At 34.9% G+C, this 20,486-nt stretch overlaps 2 protein-coding genes across 2 annotated transcripts; both read left to right on the plus strand.

Annotated features, from left to right (window-relative positions):
- Positions 1 to 2,167: 2,167 nt before the first annotated feature.
- On the plus strand, positions 2,168 to 2,948 carry LOC117918861. Its single transcript, XM_034835810.1, has 2 exons — positions 2,168 to 2,539; positions 2,581 to 2,948. Exons 1-2 carry the CDS (start codon positions 2,282 to 2,284, stop codon positions 2,707 to 2,709), a joined length of 387 nt encoding a protein of 128 aa, XP_034691701.1. The 5' UTR covers positions 2,168 to 2,281; the 3' UTR covers positions 2,710 to 2,948.
- Positions 2,949 to 8,331: 5,383 nt separating this feature from the next.
- Positions 8,332 to 11,596, plus strand: LOC117917637 (thioredoxin-like fold domain-containing protein MRL7, chloroplastic). The gene is given in 6 exon segments (XM_034833978.1): positions 8,332 to 8,573; positions 8,576 to 9,068; positions 10,509 to 10,593; positions 10,739 to 10,850; positions 10,944 to 11,057; positions 11,174 to 11,596. Coding segments are annotated over 5 exon segments (978 nt in total). The 5' UTR covers positions 8,332 to 8,386; the 3' UTR covers positions 11,045 to 11,057; positions 11,174 to 11,596.
- The last annotated feature ends 8,890 nt before the right edge of the window (positions 11,597 to 20,486 follow it).

Consider the following 20,486-nt stretch of genomic DNA (forward strand, 5'->3'; position numbering starts at 1 on the left):
GTATTGAGGGTTTCTTTTTTCCCTCGTTTTTTTAAGAGGAGCTCGAAACATATTACTTTGTGTTGACAAGTATTCAATTGTGATTGCTAAATCAGTATTTTTCAACCATTTGGTAGCTAGTAAGAGGCCTAGTCCTATTACATAGGTGCAATAATTCCATGTTAGATTCTTCAAAATATCCTACTCAATCGATAAATTAATTAAGTTAAACTTATTAATATTAAGGTATTAGATTAACGAGCACGTCATATTAATATGAGATGGGTTCATGGAATTAAAGCTATAGTTTTACAAGTTTTCTATTTTGATGGTATAAATTGTTTGTTATAGCATGTTAGTGCCCCATGGGGTATTCTTTTAAGTTTATTCTTGTTACAATATTTATCAAAGAATAATGCTTTTGAAGAAAAAAAATATTGTAAATAATAAAGTTGAACTCGATGGTATACAATGACAACATTTTTAACATAGGTTTAGATTGAGAATTTTTTTTCAAAAACATGTTACTTTGACCAGAAACTCAAATGCTTAAGCATTAATGATATTATAATATTTTGTATATATATATATATATATAATCTTAAGTAATATTAATAAAGAAACTGTTTTTCATATCTATGGGTATTATTCATTTTAGTAAAGTCACAAATTTGTATGAACTTTGAATAGTACATTTTTTTATTGTTATGTGCAAGGCTTCTATCATGACTTTGGTATTTCCACAATATTTCTTGATAGTTTTAGAAATATAATATAATTTTCATAAATCTATTCAAAAAAGTTGACTTAAAAATGAGGTTAAAAAAGTAAAAGAGAATGAATATCATAAGATGAGAAGATATTAAAGATATAATATTGACCTTGTATGACTAATGTGCCAAATAGAATTTTGTAAACTTATAGATAGAAAATTTCAAGAATTATAGAAAGTATGTTGAATATTGTATTCAATCAATATCTATGAAGTCACACAAATATATTTTTCAACCATTTGGTAGTTAGTAGGAGGCTAAGTCTTGTTACCTAGGTGCAATAATTCCATGTTAGATTCTTCAAAATATCATCATCGATTGATAAATTAATTAAGATAAACTTATTAATATTAAGGTATTAGATTAACGAGTATTTCTCTTAAAAGGTGTCGTATTAATATGAGATGGGTTCATAGAATTAAAACTATAGTTTTCACAAGTTATAAGACCGATCTTACAATACGAGTTTTCTATTTATGGTATAGATTGTTTGTTCTAACAAGTGATTTTATTTATGTCTTTATCGAATAGTTAGTGCCCCATGTGGGTACACTTTAAGTTTATTCTTGTTACAATATTCATCCGAGTATAAACTCCTTTTCTACTTTATTGACTTCTAATGAGATGATGCCAATGCATCATACGTAAGGGATTGAAAGAATGATCCAATTGGATTAGGCAAAATCCTCTCATAATTTTGTTCGTCACATTCTTATCTTTTATAAAAAATCTTTTTGGCTTTGCAAAAAATCTTGTTAAGCTCAACAATAGTTAGAGTTTCTTAGTGATGAAAATGGGGTAACCCTTTCTTCAATCCACATAATGCCACCTTTTCTTAGTAAAGTAGGAGAATCTCCGATTTAATACATCTGTCAAAAAAATAAATAAATCAAAATTTTAATTCTCTTGAACGTTAATATCTATTAATTTTAAAAAATAAGTGGGCAATTAAATAAATAATCTTTGAAATTTTCTTATGATAATTGATTTAGATTCTTATATTTAATATCACACATTTACAAAAAATATTCCTATCTTGAAGAAGTGAGCAAGTAACAGAAAATTCTCTATTAAATTAATTTTTTATTTAGAAAAATATTAGGTTTAAGAGGTAAGATCCGCAATATGTACAACAAACATTTTGGATAAGAGGTAAGGTCTATTTTGTCATTTAAAAAGGTGGCTTACCTGTAATTTTAACCAAATAGAGAGGCAATCAATTAACACACGCACTATAAATGTACCAAACCCAACCATGATGTTTCTCTGCCCATCTTCTTATTTTCTCTCTCTCTCTCTCTCCTTCTCTCTCTCTTTCTCTTTCTAATCCTCCTTAGCGGTGGCGAGACCGTAGATTCCGGCCTCTTGGCCTCTTCCCACCACCCTTCTCCCCTTTCTGATCTTGTTTTACCGGTAACCGTCTGTGCGCTGTCCAAACCCACTTTTTGTACACTGCTATTTTATACTCTTTTTTTTTTTTTCCGTCTCTATTGTTTTTTTTGGTTTGCTGACGTGGCGCCAAATGAGCAATGAGTAAAACGATGAAACATCCACCCCGGCGAGTGGCGACACCAGCAGCGTCAGATAAGCGTAAAGAGAGGGAGGTTTTTTACGCCCCTGAAATTCCAAAAATACCCAAACTCGCCGCCTCCAGAGCCGGCTCCTCAAAACCCTACGAGCCGGCTTATCGCAACCAGCTTCTGGCGGGATATCTGGCGCACGAATTCCTCACCAAGGGAACCCTTCTGGGCGAAAAATGGGAGCCAGATCGAGCCGATGCTGCGCCGGTGCCAGTCGAGTTCAAGAGGAAGGAGAAGGGGAAGGGAAGGGCAGAGCGGAGCCGAGCGCAGAGGCGTATACCAGGTACGTGGAAGTAGCTGATTTGCTGAAGAGGGATGGGGCCCATTTGCCTGGAATAGTGAACCCGACCCAACTCGGACGGTTCTTGCACATGTGACATCTCAGCAAGGCAGCATAGACACGTGGAGGAAGACCATTGGTCGTCTCCACTTTAGATTTCTTCTCACCATCCATTGGATTTTGTAAACACAGTAAGCAACATTTTGTTTTGTATCTCAACATCGATTTAAATCCGATAGATAAGAATTTTCAGATCGCTTTAACCCGATCCGTTTAGCCCCAAGAAATGCCAAGAATGGAAGGGATAGGAAGAACATGCAGGCATTTACGAAGCAACAATTAATGGGTTCTTCTCTCTGTCTTCTTCATTGTTGAATGATGAAGTGCCTTGGGTTTCTGTACATCGTTCTTGTTTGTTTATATCTCTCTCCTCTCACAGCTTTCAGGTTTTTATCAACCATAGAAATGGAGGGAGTAGTTTTTGAAATTCTTTTGCATGTTGGTATTTCTAATTGATTCCACGTGGTTTCCGGGAAATTTTTTAAGGACATGTTTGGTTGAAGGAGGGAGTCAGTCACGCAAGAAAAGGAGGAGGAGAAAGGAAAGTAAACAAAAAAATAGATTTATTTTCTATAGGATGTTTAAACTCATTGTTTTTATAATTATATAAGTTATTAAATATTCTTAGGTATATTTTATTTTTTATTTTTTATATTTTACATTTTTAACAGTAAATCAAAATATGAGAAATTATTATTATTATTATTTGTGGGTTTGGCTTATTTAGGATGTGGTGTAAATCTTTGCCCTGCTATTCAAGTTAAATGAGTGTATGGTTAGGAGTGTGGAATTGACGGGTTGATTTGATATTGGATAGGGAAGTTTCTTTTTTGTAGGAGGGAGAGACGGTCAGACGTGGTTAAGAAGCAAATAGAAATGCAGTTTCTAAAGTTCCTTAATAAATTTATGTCTTCAGACTTTATGACTTTTATTGCTTCTTTTTTTGTCCTTTCCATTTTCATTCTCTCTCTCGTGAGGCAACCCTTTGTCCTATTCACATTGTATGAAATTTCATTTCAATTTCAAAATTTTGTAACATTGGGTTAGGTTTAGTTTTCGAGAAGTAATTAAATAGATAAAATAAGTTTGAAATAATATATAAAATGATATATTTATTTTAAGTCTATTTTTTTTTCTTTTACTCTTTCTTTTTCTTTATTTATTTATTTATTTTTGCATTTTTCTTCAAACTTTTATGAAATTAACCATAGTCTTAGAGTTAAAGATTTTTGCTTTTACTTCTTTTCATCTTCAAGGATAAGACATGAGAGTTACAACCTACTACCTTCTTCTTCTAATATGGTAGAAGACTACAAATGTGTTATGAAAATTTCTAAATATTTTGTAAACGTAATTTAAAAATAACTTCTTGTTGTTAAGTGGTTGAAAAAAGAATTAAGTGTTATGATTCTTGTTTTTTTATTTTTAAAATAAAATAAAATTATATGTAAAGTAGAGCATCATGTAAAAAGATATAAATTTATCTTATATCTTTAAAAACTACTTTTAAAAATTTTTAAATTTGAGAAATGAAAATTTTTTGACAACTGGATTTTTTTAAACGGTTTTTAATCATGTTTTTGGTCCTAGATTATTTATTGAATTAGGAAAATTATTGTTATATAGTTCAATTATTAGACCTATAGTTGAATTGCAGTTGCACCAATCCAGCCATTATATAATTCAATTATTAGATTGATGGTTAAATTGCAATCGTATAAATGACATCATAAATATCTACATAACCTCAAGAAAACAACTTTTGAATCCCCTAAATACTACATATTTTCGAAATCTCCCAAATGTTATCCCACACTTGAGTCCACCTCATAAGGTATACAAGGATAGATTTGACAAGAATATAACTCTAGTATACAAGTTGAAACTTAAATATTAAAAGATAAAATTAGGATTTAGAATGATTTTGAATAATTTTTCATGTAATATAAGAAGTTTGGTACCTTTAAATATGAGTTAAAAGCTTAAACTGATCATTAGACATATTTTGAAGTCAATCGATCAACCTTCCAATAGAATCGACTACTAGTAGTTGGGTTTTTTGTGCATTAACAAAGTGACTGTTAGGTCATAGAAGCTTGTTTTAATCAATTCAATCGGCTCCCCAATCGATTCAGCTTGTTGTTTAAGTAAACAATAACTAGTTAAGCCAATGTTAGGAACGAGACCATGGGTATATGCATTTAAGATCTTAGGACTACTAGATTTAATTATAGCGGAAGCAAAAAATATTTTGCAATGAAAACCTAAATCAGGTGAAGTCACACCTTTAATCTAGATGTTTCTAAATCAATCTCTAGTTGACATAAGGATCTCATAAACTATGTGTCTTGCATCCAATGACTCGGTCTCTGATCCTTGGCATCTATGTAAAGTGGCTACCCAACCTTGAGAGAAATGGGAGGCTAGGATCTTCTTTGGGAGAATGGATAGATAAATCGATGACTAACCCAAAACCCTAAGAGGATTTATATATAACCTTATTTATGGGCTTAAGTGACTTAGGTCTACCATGAATTTGGGTAACTTAATCCAGTCTATGAGTTTTAATTAATTAATTAGTCAAATCTGGAATACCCATATCAAAAGTTTTCGTGCAATCTTACATTTTTACCAAAACACCCTTACATACACATGATTAATTAAACCCAATTTCACTAAAATCTTTGTGCCAACAAAGACTATGAATTCAAGCTATGACCACTAGGACTCATAGAATAATGATTCCCTCAAAACCTAATTATAAAGTTGATTCAACATTCTATTAAATAGAATCAATTGCACTCCAATGCCTTGTGATATTATTTAGAAATAAAATTGATTAAATACAATTTAATCAAATTTTCAAGTCTATGATCAACTATTTACCGCACACAAACTCCTCGTGAACTAGTATTCATATCTGATGAGATAGAAATTACCAATCTCTCAAATTAGTTCTACAATCCTTCAGTTTAAATACCTCCTATTATGTGATTGAAGGACATACTCTAGTTCATAAAGTTCATACGTCAAATCTACTTAATGAATTATTACAACCATAAATTTCATATCACAAGTCTTTAGAATTGCCTAAGAGGAGACATTGTTTATCTTATAGTGTCTATCTTGAGAATACATGTTTTTACCTACTTCAATTAATAGTAACACAATCTATAGAGAATATATGACTATTTTAGGGTGTCACCCATGAGTTAAAGTCACTAAAGACCCTAACATTAACTCGATATTCTCTCAAGATTAAGAGTTCATGCAATATAATAGCTTAATGAAGTCTTGATTATCATATAACCAATATCATGACTCATAGTAGGTCATCTCTAATGTAGAACCATACACATTAATATACACTCATCCTAGGAAATTCATCCCAATAATTAAGACCAGTCATTCTTTTAATTAGAAGATAATGCATTATAGCCTCAAATGAATGACTTAAATTCATAAACTAGTTATGAACAACTCATCAATTTGTAAGAAACTCATGACTTAAATCTTTCATGCGACTTTTAAGTCACTCAAATCATAATGCAATTAAGTCATATACAATGTAAATGATATAAGTCTAAATGCTCAGGTAAGTAATAATGAAATCATAGATAGTAAAATGGAAATTGAAATTATAATATAAATATATAATTGAAATCTTAATATGTTACATCACAATTCATATCATACTATTAATGGCTCTATACTAACAACTTCGATCAAACCATAGTTAAACATACACAAAATATGGAAAATTGATATATAAAAGACCTTTAACCACTTGAATTGTTTCATTATGAAAACTTAAGATTGAAAAACCATTTTTAATGATGAAATACATGTCAAAATAAGGGTTATATTATTGAAATAATTAATTTCATTTTTTTTTTATAAAAATCATTAAAAATACATGAAAGAGCTTTATAGTTTTTGTAATTTTTGCATGTTATACACAAAATCCTTTGGGAAACCCAACTAGATAAACTCCTTATCATTTTTCAATTTTACCATGAATAATACTAATCAATGGTGATTTTCATTTTAAACAAATCTTCATCCAATTTATAAAAGAATAAAACTAATTTAGCATTGGGATGGATTTACAAGAGTTTGAAGCAAAAATGAAAAATATAATGCATAATGATCATAGTACACAAACAATCTTATAAAGAGATCTTAGAAAAATTAATTTGAAATACCATCTCTTTTAAGTCGTCATTTTCTCCTTATGTTCTTTTTGACTTGATGTTTTCTTAATTATCCATTTGAAGATCTTTTTTACCTAATCACACTTGAAATATAATTGTTAGTTTTAAAACTTAGTTTTGTCATCATTAAACCAAAATTAACCAAACCTTAGTTCCACAAAAAAAAAAAAAAAAAAAAAAAAAAAATCTCTAGAAAAAAAAAAACGTAATTTCAAGATGTGATTTTTGAATTTATATTTAAACTGCAATTTTTAGATATGTATTTTTTGAATTTGTACTAAAACATTAGTTTGTAGATGCAGATTGTTTCTATTTTAGATTTTCACAAAATTTGTATTTGCCAAATGTGATTCAAAGGCTGTTTTAAATAGGGAAATTCCAAAAAGGAGACCATGGAGGGATTATTTTCAAAAAAAAAAAAAAAAGTTGAAAAACTTTCCAATATTAAGATTTTCTTAAGCTTAATTCAAAAAAGAGACTTTGCATTCTTAAATAACAAATAAAATCAAAAGTATGACCATCCTCATCTTTGTGTGTTTACTTGAACGAGAAATGTGTGCCAAGTTATCATTTTCCCGATCACTATAGTCGATCAATCTTCATTTTGTTGGACTCATGTTTTTTCATTATTTTATTTTTATTTTGGATAGCAACATCCCATTTTTCGTAAGATTCCCCCATTATTGGGAAGTTGTCATTTTTCCATCATCCCACTTGTCAATCTCCATTTTTCAACAAGTTCTCGCTTTTTTTTCAATCACCTTATCTTCATTTCTAACAATGATATCCCAATTTGATAAGATTCTTCATCACCATTGGACTTCCTGGCTAGTATCTTCCCATTTTTAGCGAGTTTCTTCCTATTTTCAACGAGTTTCAAAGTGAATATTGAAATCTTGAATACATATATTGTTACGATTTTGGTTTAAATTTGGGCAAGTATCTTCCCATTTTTAGTGACCTTTCCATATCCAACAAGTTTCGAAGTGAATATTGAAATTTTGAATACAAATTTCAATATGATTTTGGTTTAAATTTCAATGTTGGGTTTTGAAATCTTATAAAATGATTTATAATTTTATGCCCAATGATCATATTTGTATACAATATGTTCATATTTTGCCAAATACATGTACTTAACATCAACATCACGATGAATGAATGTTTCTAATATCGATAATATCCATTAATACCGCCGAGTGATTGCTCTAAATAGTTATGAAGCGGTCGAGCCGACCGAAACTAATCGGCTTCGAGCCACATGTCTATGTTTTTTAAAAGCCAAAACAAGAAAAGATGTGTTTCAAAAACGTTTCCAAATCCCTGTGTATAAAAATAAATAAACAAAAGTGACTGAGGGGCAATGAGGGTTTTTCACTTTTTATTAGTTTCTACTTTCTACGCTACAAACATACCAGGTGGGCTTACCCCCTTTTCAAAACCCTTTTCCCCTTGTCGTTGGGTTGGGACTGTTTTCTAGTTTCAAAAAACAAAAGCAAAATGTTGCCTATTCAAACTACGTTGCTTCCAAAATCATTTTCACCTCTCTTCCATTCGAAATTGGTGTTCTCATCCACTCTTCACTCTCCAAAGCCACCTTCTCGTGTTGTCGTTTCAGCGAGATCCGATCCCAAACCTAACCCCAAACCTAGACCCGAGCCTGGCTCCAAACCCAAACGACGGACCAAAGCCCCCGAAACGACGGCGATGAAGCAAATCCTAACCGGACCTTCCCGGCCACAATCCCGAGAAAGCCGCGGCGTGGCCGCCGGAGTGAGGCGGTCGCCGTGGAGGACTTCGTGCGCGACACTCTCGACCGGACGTTCGCGGCAATCCGGGAACAGAACTCAGAGACTCCGGAGATTATGAAGAAAAGACTCGATGATGATGATGATGATGATGAAGATGATGAGGAGGATGAGGATAATGGTGGTGATGAGGTGGTTGTGGAGGAGGAGAGTTCGAATTGGCCGTTGGATGCGGAGGTGGGGTGGGGGATTAGGGCATCGGAGTACTTCGAGCAGCATCCGATCAAGAATGTGGTGGGCGAAGATGGAGTAGAGATTGATTGGGAAGGCGAGCTCGAAACCGGGTGGGTAAAGGAGATCAACTGTCTGGAGTGGGAGAGTTTCGCTTTCCATCCAAGCCCTCTCATTGTTCTCGTCTTCGAGAGATACAACAGGTGAACTTTACACTCGTTTCTCCACAACAATATTGTGTTTCCAAATCAGTCCAAACGCTCTCTGAAAACGTTTTCCATATTTTGAAAAAGTGCTCCAAAAATATTGAAATGTTGTTTGAGCTTATAATCTTACAGTAAACTGCATAGAATGGATAATATTGTATTTGATAGTCAGTTTCTGCTATGTACAATTTCAGAGTTGGTACCAAAAACAAAAGGGTTGTTTTCAGTTGGTGGTGTTGTGCAGCTTGTGCTTATTTCAATTGTGGAGGAGAGCTGAGAAATAATTGGTAATGAATGGGTATAGGGAGGTCTAGATGATTGTTTGGGAGGAGAGGATTGAATAAGAGTACAAGGAGATGTGGGACAGTTTAGAAAGTGGAACTTTTGAGGAGTTTTAGGTTTTTGTTGTAGTTGGAAGCCTGTAATAGAATTTCAACCTGATGCAGATGAGGCTTAGATGGGTTTCCAAATATTTTCTTTAGTTTTACAAGTCAATGTATGAAGGCCAGAACTAAATTAATGAATCACACCAGATGGTTTCTTGTCTGCAAAGGTCATTAACTAGTTTGATCTGGAAATAGGGACCTAATCAAGAAAATGACTTGCGGGAAACCACTTTGTGGCTTTATCTATCTGCTGAGTAGATGGCATTGGGCATTGGGCAATCAAAGAGCGGTGTTCATGTAGTTAACTGGGCTGGATTTGGATGATGATTGTGCATATGGGTGTAACACATGGTCTGTATATATGTATTTTACATTATACCATGTCATGGTGTGACAGAAATACAACTTATAATGGAGAATGGGTTTACAGCTAGTTTAGTTTGTATAAAGTGATCCACATGAAAACTGCTATTTGAATGAGCTATTCTAAACTGCATGATGATAATATTTTAATTAAATAAAGTACTTAAAGAATTTAGGTTTCTTTCGATCGACAGTCAGTGCCTTAAGAAGTGTCTGTACCATTACATGTTTGAATAGGCAACGTTCCTTGGAAGTGATGATGCTTGAGTTTTACTTTTGAACATGCAATACAAATAATCCTGGAAGTAATGATGCATGTGTTGTATTTCTGAATATCCTAAACCATTAACCAGTGGAAGACGGAAGTAATATATTAAAAACATGTGTGTGTGTGGCGGGGGGAAGAGGTGACGGGCAAATGAAAGGGAGGGAGATAACATTCCAGGTCATAATTTATGAATGTTGGTTCAGTTATGCTAGTGAAATTGGGTATGGACTGTCCCAAGGTTGCTTCCTTGAATATTGGTTCAGTTAGCATTGAATTGAAATTGGGTATGTTGTTTATTTTTGAGCCGTTTTAGAAGCATTATGTAACAGATGGAAGTGCACATGGTTGTGCTGTGGGAGGCAAAACTGTTGTCATGAGGGTATTTTTAAAACCATTTGTTGCTTGTTGTTTTATCCTCAGAGCGAGTGATAACTGGAAGGTTTTGAAGGAGCTAGAGAAGGCAGCCAAGGTATACTGGAGTGCCAAAGATCGATTGCCACCTCGGGTATTCCAATCTTCTTCTTTGTCTTGTGAATATAAATTCATTTAATGTAACATTGAGTTTCCTCATCATTTATATTCACTGGATATAATTATTGATCAAATATATATATATATTCACTGGATATAATTGGATTTCCTCAAAACAGACTGTTAAGATAGACATCAACATTGAGAGAGATATGGCATATGCTCTTCAAGCCAAAGAATGTCCGCAGATTTTATTTTTACGAGGAAACAGGATCTTATACAGGGAGAAAGGTAAAATCTTTTAACTGACATTCTTTCTGTTGTTACTGTAACATAGGAATGTTGAGATTTCCTAGTTGCCAAATAACATAGGCCTTGGTGCAGATTTTCGAACAGCAGATGAGTTGGTCCACATGATTGCGTATTTTTACTATAATGCGAAGAAGCCCTCATGTATTAGTGATTCAGCTTTGTTTTCACGTTAGCAGTTCAATTCAGGTGCCCATCCAAACACAATTCATGAATTTTATAACTTATTGCATGGTCATTGCTATTGTGAGCTCCTCATGATGCATATTTCTAAATGTTCACAAGCATGTGTGTCGTAAATGCAGGTGACAGGCATGGAGTGTGACTCAGAGAAAGTTGAACAAGCTGGTCTATGTGGTTGACCTGGAGCACTATACCATTGTGCTTCCAATCAGCTCCTGGTTCAATTGAGTGGAAAAAAATACCAATGGATCTGAATGCTCCAGAAAGGTTCAACTGGATTGAACTCTTGTGGAAGAACCCTGTACATCCAATTCTTCCATTTGATGATAACAACATGAAAGTCAAAGAAGGAAATATTAGGTATCCAATAGAATCAACCCCTTGAAGGGAAGTCAAAAGTTAAATGTTCTTTGCTTCTGTAATTTACATCTTGAACAACTCTACCTTTTTTTTTTTCTTTTTCTTTTTTAATTTAATGATATACTTTTGAGATTTGGTTGGATTATAATAATGCAAATGTTCCACATGCAAAAGATTCTGCTGACTGTCTTGTTGCAAATTTCTTATGCATTTTTACGCAACTACTCAGCATTTTAAGGAATCAATAGATAGCATCAGAGTTGTTGGCAGCCCTACTGGAAACTAATCAGTTGAATATGAATTAGGGTTATCAATAGTACTTGTATCATGAGCTACAGAGGATGTTGTATACATGTTTATCTCAGACCATTCTTGTAGTTTCTTGAGCTATTAACTGGCATGGTTTTTGGTTTCTGCATACACAAAGCATAAGAACTGTTCTCTTATTTCTGTATGCCTCAATAGCTGGAGATGTATGGACAGGAGGGCTTAAACCCTGAACCTGTGACTTACAAGCTTTATCTTTAAGTCTAGATATTAGAAAACTTATAAGCTTAAACTCTCACTAAATTAAAACATAAGTCGAGTTGACTGCTATACAAGTCAAAGAGGGCCAGAAATTTGGCAAGATATCCAGGAAAGAGGAGGTTCCTTTCTTTAGGAGGATGGTTCAAATAGCCAGTTGTCTGCAAGCAAAGAACTCCACTAAGAAAAGAGGCTTGCCCTAATAGAACTCAAAATGATAACAGATTGTAGCAAAACAAGAGCTGCAATTGTACTGAGTTCTTTAATGGAGAAAAGTCACAACCCTAGCCACTTTTAGCATTGTCCTAGTTGGAAAGCCATGCCTCAGAAAGTGAACCAGTGTTGGCATACCCTAATTGAATCCCACAAGAAACCTATCCACTCTTTTTTAAGTTCATTGTCCCATTCTTGCATACACATAACTAATGGTTTAACACTCAAATTCGGGTCATTTAGCAGTAGCACACTGTTTTCAGCTAGGCTCATTGCTTCTTACTGGTATAGCTATATGGGCATATGGTTTTGATCGGCACTGAAGCTGCTGCAGCCTTGTTCTATTAAGATGGCAAAGCTGAAGGACATCTTCTGCTTCCTCCTTGCTCTCCTTGTTGCAGCTTCAGGTAAATAAACGCATCTTCTCTCTTCTAGTGTGGATTAATTGTGTTGGGTTTTCATGTATTTCATTGATGCTCCCTGTTTTGGCAGTTGCAAGTGAAGCTTGCTCAGAGAGATGCATCACAACCTGGGAGTGCACAACTAATAAAATCTGCAACCAATATTATCTTTTGTTGATTTTTTTTTTTTTTTTTATATCTTTTTTCATGAATTGAGAGGAGTTATAAAGAAAACATTAAATAATAATTTTAAAAAAAACTTCCAAAAAAAAACTCCCTGTTTTAATTTTTTATTAATTCAACCAAACATATTTTTATTTTTATTTTTAAGAATAAAAACTGTTTTTTAGATTTTAGTTTCTAAATGCAATTTTATTTCTGAAAACACCAAAAGTTGTTCTTAAAAACTGTTTTTCAAAACAGTTTTAAAAAACAACAACCATATAGGCCTATAGTAACTCTTATATAAAATTAAAAAACTCTTTGAGACTTACTTTAAAAATACTATGACTTTTAGAATATGTTCAAAATTTTGAGCTATTAAAAAAAAATTACCTTAAATTTTTTAAATTTTAAAAATATTTTTTAAGGATACAAGGTAAAACCATAATTTTTATACCAGGGTTATCATATTTTATATAGAAGTTATTGATATTTTTCAACTTTTAAAAACAAAAAACAAAAACAAAAAATCTATTCAAACAAGCACTAAATTATTTACCTTTTGCATTTAAATAGGAAGAAATTTATAAATTCTAATAAGATTTTAAATAAAGTAACAAACATATAAAGAAAAATAGAAAATATAGAACTCTTTGAGACTTACTTTAAAAATAGAATAACTTCTAAAATATGTTTAAATATTTGAGATTTTTTAAAAAAATTATCACCTCAAATTTTTAAAATTTTAAGAGTAATTTTTAAGGATACAAGGTTGTAGACCCTCATTAAGGCCTAAGTCTTTTTTATTATTTTTGGAGCACTTTGCTGGTAGCATGTCTTAGAGTGGGGATCGGTTTCCTTTGGAGCCATAAGCATGGGACGCATGGCCAATCACACCACCACCTTGCCATGGTGGTGGTTGGGAGATAGAGACGTCTCTGAGAAAGCTGCAGAAGATGATGACAGAAACAGTGGACTGGTGGTGATATTTTGGTTGAACCGGGAGCAATGAAGGGGAGATAGCTGGAGAAGAGGAGATTGGGGGCGTTTCGGGAGAGAGTTTTTCAGATAGAGGAGTGTGAGGTAGGAGTCGAGAAAATGCATTCAGGAATTGGGGAGTTGCAGAAAAATTGGTTTTGGAAGGGAACTGGAAAAGAGGAAAAATAGAGCAAAAAGAATAGAAGAAACATAAGGTAAGTATTAATCTTGATTTCATGTCTCTGTTTTCTCGTATGTTCCTTGTTCTACTATTTTTTTTTTTTTTTTTTTTTTTGTGGAATATGTTATGCTCAGTTCCAATGTGGATATTGAGCCACACATTTGGTCTTTTGGTTGGTCCCAAAGATGACTTTGAATTTGTTAACATTGCTTTATTTGCCATTGTTATCCTCATGTTACCTACTATCTTTTTTTTTTTCTTGCTGAAAAGTAACCTCAACTTGTTTTAGCTTTGTTGTGAAATGCTCGAGAATCATTTTTCGTTCATGTTTGATTTAATCTCTCCCACCTGGTTAGCAAGTTCACTGATAATCTATGTAGTGGAGTTTCCATTGATGTCTTGTGTTGTTTATTATGTTATGCTTTGTTTCTGAAAACGTTTCCTTACTATAATCTTCTTCTATTTTCGGTTCTTATCCAAATGCATGAGCTGTAGAGAGGTATAAGGTGATGGGGTTTGTGGGGATTCAAACTGGGTTCGAGTCTATGGGGCGGCGACGGTCGCTGAGGAAGTCGTGGACGCCCGCAGATCAGCAAGGACTGCAGTGCCTAGAAGATGCTACTGGTTCGACATTCATGTTTGTTATTGGTAGTGCCAACAATAAAGCGAAAATGGCAAAGCTCATAAATGAGGTTGCACAATATGATGATTTCATGTTATTAGATATTGAGGAGTGCAGTAAACTCTCATACAAAATGTTAGCTTTCTTCAAAGTTGCCTATGCACTTTTTGACTTTGAATTCTTTGTTAAAGTTGATGCTGGCATATAAATAAAATTCCAAGGATTGTCGGTCACTATTCTTGGCAAAAGAGTGTTCACACTCTCAAACTTACCTTTTGAAAGATATGTTTTCACATTCACATTCTTTTGAGATATTCGCCTTAATCACCTTTTCATTTTTTTCTTTTATGGAGCTTGAGTTGAAGGTTGAGTTAAGGATATGCAGTTATAGATGAAGTATCGATCTCGTGATAGCGTGTTTCTCACATCTTTTTCATCTTGGATTATTGATAGGAATTTTCTAGTCACATTTGTAGACATTTCACAGTGGACACCTTTATGACTTCAAAGTTCTGATCATACTTCTAGATTTCGGATTGCCACCTCAGGACCATGCGTTTGCATATTGTATGGTTGTCTTTTAAGGTCTTAACTTGTGTCTTTCATCCATTTCGTTAGCATTATAAGGAGTCATTTTAGGAGTTGATTGAGTCTGAAGTCACGTTCTTAGAGGAGAGTTGGGGGTCGATTGATCAAAGCAGGTTCACATCAGAGTTCAGATAGTTCAGTTGAGATATCAAACGAGCTAGCTTCCACACTTGCTTCTATTCAGGAGTTCATGGCAGGGGTTAGTAGACGTTTGGATCAGATAAAGAGTTCTAGCCAGGATCATCATTCAGTCAACATTAGCACCGACGAGACAGTTCCCCATGCATCTCAGACAGCGCAGGTTCTTCCACCTGGGACTACACATGGCGTTTTATTCCATCTATCATATCATTGTGAGATTGCCCCACCACCTGCTGCCACAGTGTCACCTCCCATTGTTACTACTACTGATATACTAGATTAGTCGAGCAGGAAGCCAAGGTTGAGAGGCTCGAGTCCAGGATGAGGCAAATTAGATTACAGGATGGAGGTTTGACTTAGGATGATAGAAATAGCATATCGACGACTAGCTTGCCCACCAAGTTTCGCATGTCAGACATTGAGCGTTATAGTGGAATTGGTTGTCCTAAGATCCACTTAAGATTATACAACACAGTCATGAAAGCACACGGAATAGATGATGCACAGTTGGTGGCCCTTTTCCCCATGCCACTTAGTGGGACAACTCAAAGATGGTTTGCCTCAGTTGAGCCTTCGAAACTTCGCACTTGAGAGGATGTGGCTCGTGAGTTTCTGACTCATTTTGCTTTCAGTGCCAACATTGATGTATCTAGACGAGAGTTGGAGGCCACAAGACAGAGGCTAAACAAGTCTATTTCTTCTTTTGTCAATCGTTAGAGGGCAAATGTGGATGGTATGATAGACCGGCCTAAGAAGCAGAATTAGATTGATATGGTTCTTCAGAACCTACAACTGAGGTTTTCTAGACTCTTTGTGGGCATTCCATTTTAGGATCTTAAGAGTCTAGTTCATGCAGCCTTCAGTGTTGAGAAGGTCATTGCTCGAGGATTATAGATAGATACTGCTCATTCCTTGACAGTAAGGGAAATAAGTCGGTTGGATCATCTAGTAGGTCTGGAGAGGTTGACACTATTAGTTATTAGCATCAAAGGCTCGTACATCACTCACTTTACAGACCTCCTACAGTCAGAGCTCATTTATTTCATCCACAGTATCAATATCAGCCAGTTTATGTTTAGCAGCCTTACATTGCTCAGAGTAGCATGCAGCCACAACCACCACATCCGAGAGCCACTACTCCCCCGTCGCCTAAACCATATGCATAGAGACCCGTGAGACAGTTCACTCCATTGGGCATGACTTTGACTAGAGCTTTTGAGAATCTCAAAGACGCTGGTGTGATTGTTCTTTTGACGCCATTCCCTTTGCCGCATCTTATTCCTCCTCATTCCGCTCACATGAGCATTGCCTATATCATCAGATTTAAGGGCATGATACTGAGCGTTGTGCGACACTCCATCATGCGATACAGGACTTGATTGATTCAGGGTTGGTCAATTTGTCTAGGTCAAGTGTGACCACTAATCCCCTACCTACGCATTCTACATATGCAGTTCCTCATCCTCCTAGCTTTTAATAGATTGATTTGGATGTTGATGGTACTGATGACATATGGTCTTTTGAGATATTCCGGGTTGAGGACTTGGTTCAGTCAACATGGGTACATCACTTTGTATCAGTTCAACTTAGAACACTTTTCATTTTGATTATGGGTGTCATCAGAGTCGTTTTTGTTTTGTTGAGTCCAATTTTTAGTTCATCAGAGTTGTTTTTGTTTTGTTGAGTCCAGTTTGGTTCAGAGTCGTTGTTTATAGGTCATGTTGAGAGTTCGATCGTTTGTAGTCTTTTATCGCTTCACACATGATGTACTTATTAGTTCATTTAGTGATTTGATCTTTTTATTCTGAGTATATGTCATTCTCTTTCTCATGAGTATGCTTTACATATCTTGTGTTGATGTGTGTTATGCTTTCAATATGAGACATCTTTTCACTTATACATCATGATCACTCTGGTCTGACATATCATGAAGGATATTGAGCTTATTAACCTAGGATTAGAATATCAACTAGTGAGTTTGAGACTATGACCCATTTCACTTTCTGATCAGAGCAACACCATACCTATATCCATATTCGAACTTTGTAGACTTGATGACCTACCCAGTTTTGAGTCTGACATGCCACCACCCCATGGTACCACTATATGACCTAACCATTCTTGTTCGTCTTAGCACACTACAACACCATTGCCTATTCTTTTCATCCCTTATTTGATCTGACCAAGTAGAGTCCGAGTTAGACCTGAGGTGAGCTCTGCATGATGATAAATGGATCACGATGAGAGAGTGGTTCGATTGCTTGATGATGTTGTCGAGGTAGATGGATCATCATGGAGCATCCAAATTTGAGCCATTGCACATGACTTCAAAGAGTTGGTATGATAAAAAATGGTGATTTTATGAGATGATGGTGAGTGGCTTATGATGATAGAGTAAGGTGATTGTCAAAGGGCTTTGATGATTATCACGAAGCATCAGTGAGAACTTCTACACGATTTCAGAGGAGTTGACTTGTCTATGTTTGATAGATGCCAATTTTTAGTATTAACCACATGAGATCTTGAAAGCACGATATTCGAGGTAATGGTTAAAGGATAGGTGGCCATCATTTTATGAGCCCATTTACTCTATCACCCTTACATATAGAGTTACCTGTTGCTAGCCCATTGAGCCTCACACGAGTACCATAGTCTTTTCTTTCATCACTTCATTTACCTATTACACTGGGTTGGGGACCCTTTAGTGATTGTATGCTTTGATTAGATACGTCTTGAGTTTTAGACCTAACATACATATTCAGGTCTCATCCATCACTCTTTAGTGTGACATTTTCCACTTTGACATTATCTCATCACTTTTTTCAACATCACATATCACCACTTGTGATATTCATTCTCTGTCTTTTCTTTCATCATTGCCTACTCGACATTATCCTTGTTTCACCTTGAGTGGTGGTTTTTCACATGTCACTACATGGAGGATAGTGACATCCTTTCCGCAGTTCACCTCATGGGTAGTGGCTTAGAGATCTCAGTTTGAGAGGTTGTCTTATTAGTGGGGATTCATGTTACATCCATATGTGAAAAGAGTTTGATCATTTGGGTATGTATTTTCATGGGAGGTCATTCATTATTGATCAGAGTATGCACAATAAAAAAATAAAAAAAATGCGTTGTTCATTATACCATTTTCCATTAAGCACATGTATAGATATGCTAGTTTTCTTCATTGAGTTTATGTGTTAGAAAGAGTTCGTATGAGAGCTTTTTTCTAAGATTCTATCATGGTATATGTTTTAGGTAAGAGTATGAGTTGCCCATTCGATTTTTGTGAGAGAGATGAGCAACTTTTCTTTAGGATCTTTAGATCCTTGTCCTATTCGTCATTACATCCATTTTCATGTGACTTGTCTCCATGCTTTAATGCAAGTTGACCATCACTCACCTTTCTATCTTTTTGTCTTCTTCTATCTTTATTTTATTCCTCAATTTCACTCTACCTCATCTGATTCATTTCTTTTCCCATCCTGCTTGATGTTTGACTTGGGTTCAGCATCCACACTTTATTCTTGCTTATTCAATGTGTTCATTCCTTTATCATCACTTTTTGTGTGAGGATTCTTAGGTCCGTGACTCATGAGGTTTTTCTATGCATTGCATCTCATGCATGAAGGGTATGAGGATTATATTATTAGGATCTTTGAGCCTAATTTCCTTTTGTTTCTTTCACCCTATTATCTTAGCCACGTCCCGTGTCTTAAGACCACCCTGAGACCATGACTTCACACATTGTATTTGACAGCTCACACATGGGCAATACTCAAGATTGGTTGGATGTTATTTCTTGGAGCAAGATGGATGGGGAGACGAGATGACGATTTACACTAAGGCATACCCCTCTTATCAGTGATGGATTTTCAGAGGTGATGTGATCTACATTGGGGCATACTCTACTCATCGATGATAGATTTTTAAGTTGATGACTTATACTGAGGCATAGTTTTCTTATTGATGATGGATTATTGGGATGACAGCCTATACTGGGGCATAGTCAGTTCTCCTCTTCACTTGGGTTATGATGGATTAGGAGTTATGGGATGACCCTACACTAAGGCATAGACATTTCAAAGAACACTTTTATTGGAGATACAATCACTCTACTCGATATTCTGCATTGGGACACACTCCACTCATTGATGGTTGATTTTTGAGATGATGGTTCATTTTGAGAGTACTTCAGGGATTGCACATGTTGAGACATAACTCTCTCATTGGCGATGAACTTTGATTTATCTTGGAGCATAGACACTTCAGATGGTTTATACTAGGGCATAACCACTTTATTATCACTTATAGAGCATAAGGATTCTGATTCATATGGATTATGTTGAGATGTTTCCATTTTTTGTACCAGGAGTAGAGATTGATTGATTTGTTGACGTACACTACACATGGTCCTCCTCAGCAGTTGTTAACTCAGGTACACTACTTTATATTAGGGTGTAGCCGGGATGGAGAGCATTTTTCATTGGAGTATAGCCGCCATATCGAATCTTTTACACTGGGGCATATCCATCTTTTGGAGAGATATCAGATTGATTCTTTACATTGGAGCATCTGATGGGTGATATGGAGATTATTGAATTATTTCATGTTGTCCTCATGCATACTTGGCCATAGCCACCTTGTTAGATGTTTTGACATCGAGACTTGACTTTCTGTTTATGATTGTTGTTTTTGATGGATTATGGAGCTATTAACACATTGGGTTTAGTCTTCTCAACATACTTGGATGATCTCGGATACCTGCCTACCTTTCATTTTGTACTCAAACATTTCACCCTTGAAACTTTCATGTTTTCTATCATACCATAGCTTGATCATTACCTTCTTTTATCCCACACATATCACCATGACACATGACCTCACACTCCTCTCTCGATTATGAGAAAATGTAGATCAGTCATCAATTTCTTTGGTTGTGCTTTCATATATCTTGTGGACTTTATGTTCAACATCTTCCATGATGGCAGGGCCTAACAAATTGTTGATTTATTAGTGATGATGCTTTCATTTTGACAATTGGCATGCTGAGTGTTGATTTGCTTGCTCTTTGCATTTTGAGCACTGGTCATCATTGTTTTTATTCATTAATTAGTTTTGTTTTATTAGTATGGTATCACGATACATGGTCCTATTTGGCAATACCTATTTAAGGTTGGGCATTTTCATTACATGATGGATGAGCATATTTCAGAGCACAGTAGTTTTGAGGCATTTTGTATCTCAGTTTGTTCACCATC

This window comes from Vitis riparia, chromosome 7 (assembly GCF_004353265.1).
Source record: "Vitis riparia cultivar Riparia Gloire de Montpellier isolate 1030 chromosome 7, EGFV_Vit.rip_1.0, whole genome shotgun sequence".
NCBI classification, from domain to species: Eukaryota; Viridiplantae; Streptophyta; class Magnoliopsida; order Vitales; family Vitaceae; genus Vitis; species Vitis riparia.